This window comes from Maudiozyma barnettii (assembly GCF_903064755.1).
Source record: "Maudiozyma barnettii strain CLIB 1767 genome assembly, contig: KABA2_06, whole genome shotgun sequence".
NCBI lineage: Eukaryota > Fungi > Ascomycota > Saccharomycetes > Saccharomycetales > Saccharomycetaceae > Maudiozyma > Maudiozyma barnettii.
The window spans coordinates 114,647-123,307 of record NW_024545243.1 but is presented as its reverse complement, the minus strand read 5'-3'; the positions used below and the strand labels follow the sequence as shown (position 1 = coordinate 123,307).

The following is an 8,661-nucleotide window of genomic DNA, read 5'->3' as shown; positions in this document are numbered from 1 at the left end:
GGAGTCATAGGTTCTAAGTCAATACACTTTTTTGTACTTTTTATGGCAACTTGGCCGAGTGGTTAAGGCGAAAGATTAGAAATCTTTTGGGCTCTGCCCGCGCAGGTTCAAATCCTGCAGTTGTCGTTATTTTTTAGTCTTCGCGCTTGCGAACTCCATGTCAGGTATTTCTTCTGATTTCTGTTTAGTTGGATCAATGTGAATAGGGATTATCTGACTACTATTTAAATTTTTTACCATTTAATATTTGACCTTATCCTTTTGTTAAAAAACTATCAATTCTTTTCTCTAACCCAATATCTGGCTTTAATATACAAATGTTATTGATAAATTTACATAATATTACATTGAAGAAAATGGTTTTCTGTACTCCTTTTAAGTACAGTTGTATTATTTAAAAAAGTACATTTATAAAAGTTTAACCTGGTACACAGTTGTTCACATAGTATTTTATATTTTTCCTTGGAATATATATCTGTGTTAGGATCAATTGGAGTATTGGTTTAGCTTTCCATAATTAATTATACAGGAATAAATTTTTCATAAAGTGGTTTCAAAGTTGATATTGAGATATTTTCGAATGCAGATGATTGTTCTAATTTAATACAACCTGATGTTGCTAAAGTTAGCATATCGAAGAAGCATTTACTAGCATCTGTTTTAGTTGGTTGATTAGAGTCGTCTAGCCTGTGTGAAAGAATATCCGAGTATGCAATATCGGAACTATTTGTGTATTCTCTCAACGTTTCAGCCATTTCAATTGTCCCTCTGGAAGCAACTTCACCATTTCTTAACTTCATGTTGTCTTCTTCAATCAATGAAGTTGTAGATGTGTCCCTCTCCTCTTGGTTTGATGAATCTTCCAAAATTGTACCTTGGGTATTAATTCTCGGACTTCCAGTGTCGTGTTCACAATTAAAGTCGGTGTTATCATTAATAGCTATATCTTCAAAGTCCTCCTGAATGTTGTCAATGTCGTCAATATGGTTAGTGCTATCTAATTCTAAAGATATATCTAACGCTGGTCGTGAGGAATTTTCAATAACTTCAATTTCTTCCGTGGTTTGTATAGGCTCTTGGATCTTCTGTTTCTTCAAGGTATGATAAGGAAGTAAATGAGATATAACAGATTGATGAAGATATCCTAAATCTGTCAATATTTCATGGGATAGTCTTTTATGAGACATATTTTTGTGCTGGATCCTATTAGGAGCATTATTTATAGTCTCGGAGGAGGTGTTATCATTTATGTTACTTCTGGACATTTCAGAATTGTCATCAACAATGATATTCATTGTATTTTTTAGTGAAGGATCATTTACTCTTTTTGATGACATTCTCTTTGGGGGTATAGGTTCGGTATCCTCTTCCAGGGGTTCACCCACGTGTCCATTTTTATCTAAATCTAGATCAAATCCAAATTCAGTATGTTCATCTAACAACGGTTCTTCAGCTCTTCTACCAACTTCGATGGAATCGTCGTCATGTTCTTCATTGATACCAAGATCCCAATTATCATTATCATCCAGTGGATCGTCTATTGGGAAATCCATGTCATTACCCTCAAATTGTATATGGGGCTCAGTGCTTACCCTTGTCCCCTCGTCTATATCGAAATCTAGGGCTAAAGCTGATGAATTATGCTCAAATTCTCCATCTGGATTAAATCTTCTTCCTACTTCCAAAGAGTTATCGGCAGAGTGGACACCTACAGAATTTGTAGCAGCTCCTTGAACTCCTCTTAACATAGAATTGTTTCCATTTAGTAATGTTTTCATTACTTGGGGGGGTTCATCAAGGAAATCTAAACTTGGCGTTGATAGAACTTCCTTTTCAGTTACCGTATCTTCCAGAACCAATTGATTAACTTTTGCAATAGTGCTAATTCTACTGATTGTTACATTTACTCTTGAATGTGTTTTAAATAAGGCTGTGATCTTAGTCAATGTGTCTTTTATGTCAGATAATAGGAAACCTGCCTGTTTGGAATAAACACGAACGATCCCTTGTAATAATTCACCGGACACATGTAAAGTAATATTTTCATTATTCTGTTCAATTTCTGGTTCACAACCAGAAACTTTGGCGATTTCCTTTGCGGATTCGTTTATACTCGTTTGTAAGACGGATCCCCTTGGGATGTTTGACATATTAGCAGCTAGCCATATTTGAGCCAATGGACCAGCATCTGTGCCTATCTTAAGCACAGTATAAGGTTGTGCAATATTCGCAGACATTTCTTGTTTGATATATTACTGTTGTTATTTCTTTTGTTTGTTTATATTTATGACCTATTTATATAAGTTTATTTGTTTATCTATCTATATATGATCTGTTTATTATATAAACAATTTTAAATGTAAACAAACATCGAAAAATTTCGAGTAATCCGTACACGCTTTGTATATTTTTTCGCGTATGGTGGGGAAAGAGACTTATTTAGACATACACACAAGATACATAGACTGTAAGGTAGCACGGACGTTAAGCTTAACTAATAATATAAAACAATTAGCTAGAGTTTATAGATAGTTTCAGAAATAATATACAGTATAATAAAATACATTCCCCAGGTCTCAATGTTAATTGAGTTAGAGAACTAAATTTAAATTGATAAATAAAGAACTATAAAGTAATGATAATATATCCAGTTAGTATATATTAGTCTCTTACATGAACGTCCGCTAGTGAAATTTTTTACTTGCATTTTTAAGTTATATTGAGTATACAGACTTCAAACCAGGCATTATTGACATACAGTTCACAGAAACGTAAGCAAGAAATTTGTTTTTTGAGACATTGTAGAAATCTTGATAGAGTTGAACTGCGGAGTTTTCTTGCTTTTTATTGATAGAATCCATGATGCCAGTTAATGTAAGTATAGCTATGAAACGAAACCCTACTTTAATATTTGGTTCACAATAAGATAATAAGCAGTATTTAGTGGCTTTGTTATTTTTTTGTTTGCTAACAAATAAAAAAGTAGCTAATTGAGTAGATTAGGGCGTTCACTTCCTTCTATATCTACTTTTTATTTCTTATCCATATCAATTTAATAAAATGGATTCTTGTGGCCATCTACTAGTTGTATATACCAATGATCCCGTATTCACTAGTGTACAAATACTAACTACTTCCGGTATGGTTTAAAGTTCTATAAAGTTATTAATTGACCCGGTGTTTATGACATGGTTGCTTTGGGTTCTTCTGATGTCTTTATAAATGGGACAATCTACAAATCTTACAATAGTCGCGAATTGATTATAGAGGAGAAAATATTAGCTGTCGTGCAATTGATTGATCCAGAGTATAACACATTCTGTGGTGTGGGTAATTAATCGGCCAATTATAAAAGGTATAATCTTACCGATAGATATCATTATATCAAATATCAAATAACTGATCACTCAGATGAGCTTAAATTAAACTATATAATTGTTAGAAAGCTCTAACAACAAGCCTTAGAATAATGTAACTTCAGACAAAGTGAATTAATATTCTGAGCACATATATATCTACAATATTTACTGGTATATAAAAAATGTGGAATACTATTTGGTAATGACATAAATGTTGTTCATCACTAAACTGTAACATCCCATTTAAATTTGGCTTTAAAGAGAGGGACGACAAATTCTGCCTTCGGTCGACGTCTTACAAATAAATATTTGTATATTAACTTAGTGTTGAAATATACATGATACTCAAAGTACATTTATCATTTTACTGTCATCGTGGAGTATTTTCACAATAAAAGGTGAAGCACTTCGTTTAGAAAAAAAGAAAACTCTCTGGCAAGTTTAATGGAGTTAAAATATATATATATATTCTATATTCTATTTAATAGAATCAATTAAGTAATTGCCAAATCTTATGACAAATAATATCTCTGGATCGACCGCAGGTATCAACTTATAGAGTAGTAACCAAACAATAACTTCGTAAGTATATATGTATATTTATAAGATAATGCCAAAGTCCGATAGTACTGCAGGAAACACTATATATATATAACCTGTACTGTTAATTCAAAATTATAATAAAAAGTTGAGTTTTATATGTAAAGATATTGAATAATATTAAAATAGAAATAGAAAAACGGGTAAATGATGTCAGACATCAACTGCCCTTTTGTGCTAGGCATACGCACCTAGCATAGCATATATCTATATATATAGGTATAGGAGCGGAAGAGTTTGCCTTGTGATGTTAAAACTGGTATACCCATGAATGAAGTTGAAATGACATTACTTATTTTTTATCTTTTATTAAACAAAAAGGCAAATCGACGATCATTATTTTGTAGCAGCTTCTAGTTGTTCTAGGACCTCTACGGTGATAGCAGCCTCGGCAGCAACAACTGCATCTGAGTCAGCTAGTTTACCTTTAGCTTCCGTTAGCAAAGTTCTGATATGTTCAGGAGAAAATGATTCTAATGGGAATGCTTCAGCTGCAGTTATACTTAATACAGAATTTGGTTGAACAGTGGCAAATCCACCAGAGATGAAATATTTCTTTGCTGTATTAGAGTTTTCTTCAAGGATTTCAACAACACCTGGAGATAATTGTTCAATGGTTGGGACATGGTTGGCAAGGATACCCATCTTACCGGATTGCGCAGGTAAGTTAACTTGGTTGACCTTAACTCCAGAGTATAATGTTTCGTGAGGTAAAGAAAATTGTAATTTTAGAGCATTTTCAACAGCTTCAACGTAAGTACGTTTGGAAATTAGATTAATTGATCTTGGCAAAGTTCTTGCAGTGGCAATGGTACGAGACAACATGTTTAATATTAAAAAATAAAAATAATTCTCTTGATTTACTCCTGTATCTATATAAAATAATCTAACAAAAAAAAATTACTTTTATAACAATCAAATGGCAACACTATTATTAAACCTGTTTTTAAGTTATGTTAATATATCCAATATATGTATGTGATTCTGTTACACTTATGCTCCTTGATCCTTTATATCTTCTTTCTAATCAAATTATCCTTTAATTTTTCATCGTTTGCAGTAAGGCGACATAGTAATAGTGAGGGCGAACACGCAAAGAAAAAAAGGCATGTGACTGAAAAATAAATACTTCGATATTATTGGTCCAACGGAGTAAATATACAATACATATGATAGAATATGTATAAAATCCAAAGATCTATTATGAATTGGTATGAATGTGTTCTCTTTTTTTTTTTGTTACTAATAATACCTATAACAATATTAAAATATGTATGTGTGTATATTTATATAAACTAATTATACAACAAAGTTAACTGTAAAGATTGATTGATATTCGTATCAATCAATCATTGTGTTATTAAACCTTGCAAAGAGAAAAAAAAATATTGTTTTAAACCCCAAAAAGAAAGATAGAAAATAAAGAAATAATAAGCTAATGAATGAATATTGTAATATGTTTTATCCTTTCAAAACAGTTTATAATTCTTGAGAAGCCTTTGGCTTTGAGGACTTCTTTGGCAACAAGTTTTGATGAATGTTTGGTAAAACACCACCTTGAGCGATGGTGACGTTACCTAGCAATTTGTTCAATTCATCATCATTTCTGATGGCTAATTGTAAATGTCTTGGAATAATTCTAGACTTCTTGTTGTCTCTAGCAGCATTACCAGCTAATTCTAAGATTTCAGCAGCTAAATATTCTAGAACAGCAGTTAAGTAAACTGGAGCACCAGAACCAATTCTTTGAGCGTAGTTACCTCTTCTTAGAAGTCTGTGAACTCTACCAACTGGGAAAGTTAGACCAGCTTTAGAAGATCTTGATTGAGAAGCTTTAGCAGCAGAACCAGCTTTACCACCTTTACCACCGGACATTATGTATATATATTATTTGATTTGTTGTTTATTTGTGTTGTGTTAGTATCTCTAAGAATAAGAAGAAATAAACGAGGATTGAAAAATAAAATTAATAATGTAAGAAACTATAAAATATGAAGACACATATACGAAAAAAAGGTTTTCTTAATTTAAAAGAATGATCAATTTGTAACTACTGTCTTGTTTCGTTCTTTATATATATATCCACTTACGTTACGACTGCAAGAATTTTTTTTTAATTAAATCAATAAGACAATAAAAGCATCTTTAGTTTAGTTAACTTATCACTACTATAATTATTAAGGGGAGACAGAGAGATCACATAGAATTGAATTGGATCAGAAAAATGGTCTTGGTAAAGCACTTTCTCTTACACTTTATTACTATGATTGAAATATAATTGAATTACATTTTTGTTAGTACTGACCGTTACGCGTGGTCAGGCGTATAACTCAGAATAGACAAAATGAGGGAATATCCTGGACCCGTTCTGAAAAATACGCGTATATCACATACATTTCCATCTGAATCCCTTCAATAAGCGTGCTCAGTTCTACACGTATCCATTCTCAGAACGGGTTCGATCCTCTCAGAAATCTCCTCCATTCCATCTTCAGCTCCATAATAAACTGAAAAATTTAGGAGTTTTCTCTCTCTGCTTCACTATGAATAGATATAGATTGATATTGATATTGTTCCCTTTCTTTAATGACAATTTCAACATATGAAATTACGAACAATTTAAGGAACTTCAATAAGACTTCATGTTTAGTGCTACTGATAGTTAGATGCAAACAATAAGTCAGTTCACAGATGGTCGTCCTCGTTGTCAAGGGTGGGGCGTATATATAAAAGAAGAATAGATCAACTTTTTGTAAATACGTTAACATATATTTCTTTCAATAACATTCTCTTATTTATTTAATTTTTGGTTCTGCGTTTTTTAATATATCTCTTATTTTCTTTTATTTAACAAATTTAACTGTACAACTACACATATACACACATATAATTATAATGTCTGCTCCTGCTGAAAAGAAACCTGCCTCTAAGGCTCCAGCTGAAAAGAAGCCAGCTGCCAAGAAGACTTCTTCTGGTATCGAAGGTAAGAAGAGAACTAAGGCTAGAAAGGAAACATACTCCTCTTACATTTACAAAGTTCTAAAACAAACTCATCCAGATACCGGTATTTCTCAAAAATCTATGTCTATCTTAAACTCTTTCGTTAACGATATCTTTGAAAGAATCGCTACTGAAGCCTCTAAGTTAGCTGCTTACAACAAGAAGTCTACTATTTCTGCTAGAGAAATTCAAACTGCTGTTAGATTAATTCTACCAGGTGAATTAGCTAAGCACGCTGTCTCTGAAGGTACTAGAGCCGTTACTAAGTACTCTTCTTCTACTCAAGCTTAAACTTGAAAGAATATATTTATCTTTATATATATTAAAAATAGGGTACATACATACATACATATAGACATTATTACATCTTTTATTTGGGGTCTATATGTTATATAGGGTAATCAATTACAATAAATTTTTTTTTATAGCCAGATTTACTGACATTATAAATTTGTTCAAAAACTAATTTTACAAAATAATCATTGCACTAAAGGTGTATTCTTCTTTATATAGTATAGTGGAATTATGGAAATTTAATAATGCAAAGAACCTAAATTTTCATTTTTTGTTTTGTTTTGTAAATTGTCTATTAATCTCAGTTTAACGTTTTTAGCTGTTTATAGATATTTATAGTCAAACATAATTAATATTTAAAATCCTTTGGTTTAAACTGTTAATAAACTAGCGTAATCCTTCTAAATCTTGTTATTGTTTAGTAGAATAATTGTTATTTTGAAAAAAAATTAAGTGGTAAAAAATAACAAATATTGAAATAACTTTCAAATAATAAATTAAAGTACGTATTGATTATAACTCTATATTATATTTTTTGTTTGGATATTACTAGAATTATATACAGTCAAACGTATAATTAAAGAAGAAATATTATTGTATTACTATTAAACTAACCCTCTGTAGAACACATTTCTGTCCTTTCCCTTTATTCATAAATCTTCCAATTTGTAATTTAACATACTGTTATATCTATAGTGATAGACCTCAATAACTAAGTAGTAAAATAAAGATATAAATTAAGTCTCATCAAAGGACATAACACAACTCATGTACCGGTTCAGCTCTTACCATTTCTATTAAGACAAAATATTACTGAAATTCCTAAACCATTGAAAATCTAACAAAATGAAACATTATAATAATACTTAATTTTAATGACTACTAATATGTAGTCATGGACTGTTTTTTGCTCTTCGTACTTTACTATTATTTCCTTTGTAATGGCATTATAGTAAGCCGAATATCTAATAGCGAGGAAAAAAAAAGTGTCACAAAACGTTAAGTAAAATTTGTAAATACCAGGAGCTCTCACAAATGTGACATGATTATAGTGGGTAAAAATAAAACATATATTTATCCTACTGAGGTGTGAGTGGAATTAAATAGAGATCTATACGTTTTGAAAAAAATAATCATAATTTGTATTACCTCGTATCACCTTTTTCTAAACCTCTATAGTCCATTTTATAATCTCTGTTAATATTTTTGAGATATGACTACAATAAGGTAGAGTAATAGAAGTAAATTTCTCTTACGACTAGTTAAGTAGATCGTTAAATACCTCTTAAGCGTTTTCATTGTTTCTGATACAAAAGTTGGGTTCTATTACCTACTGAAAATATGTGTTGATGAAAGTCTAAGGTAGTCTTGTGGGTAAAAGAAGGGATCAATTCTCACATCAAGTACA

The 8,661-nt window shown here is 31.1% G+C and overlaps 4 protein-coding genes and 1 non-coding gene across 5 annotated transcripts; 2 read left to right on the top strand and 3 right to left on the bottom strand.

Annotated features, from left to right (window-relative positions):
• The first annotated feature begins 44 nt into the window (after positions 1–44).
• KABA2_06S01496 lies at positions 45–126 on the top strand. Its single transcript has one exon. It is a non-coding gene; the product is annotated as a tRNA-Ser (tRNA).
• Positions 127–521: 395 nt separating this feature from the next.
• KABA2_06S01474 (uncharacterized protein) lies at positions 522–2,237 on the bottom strand (the record flags this gene model as incomplete). Its single annotated transcript, XM_041551173.1, has 1 exon — positions 522–2,237. The coding sequence occupies one exon, from the start codon at positions 2,235–2,237 to the stop codon at positions 522–524; it is 1,716 nt and encodes a 571-aa protein (XP_041407107.1).
• A 2,058-nt stretch (positions 2,238–4,295) lies between these two features.
• ATP16 (F1F0 ATP synthase subunit delta) lies at positions 4,296–4,784 on the bottom strand (the record flags this gene model as incomplete). Its single annotated transcript, XM_041551172.1, has 1 exon — positions 4,296–4,784. The coding sequence occupies one exon, from the start codon at positions 4,782–4,784 to the stop codon at positions 4,296–4,298; it is 489 nt and encodes a 162-aa protein (XP_041407106.1).
• Positions 4,785–5,438: 654 nt separating this feature from the next.
• On the bottom strand, positions 5,439–5,834 carry HTA2 (histone H2A; the record flags this gene model as incomplete). The annotated part of the gene is made up of 1 exon (XM_041551171.1): positions 5,439–5,834. The coding sequence occupies one exon, from the start codon at positions 5,832–5,834 to the stop codon at positions 5,439–5,441; it is 396 nt and encodes a 131-aa protein (XP_041407105.1).
• A 1,020-nt stretch (positions 5,835–6,854) lies between these two features.
• Positions 6,855–7,250, top strand: KABA2_06S01408 (histone H2B family protein; the record flags this gene model as incomplete). Its single annotated transcript, XM_041551170.1, has 1 exon — positions 6,855–7,250. One exon carries the CDS (start codon positions 6,855–6,857, stop codon positions 7,248–7,250), a length of 396 nt encoding a protein of 131 aa, XP_041407104.1.
• Between the last annotated feature and the right edge of the window lie 1,411 nt (positions 7,251–8,661).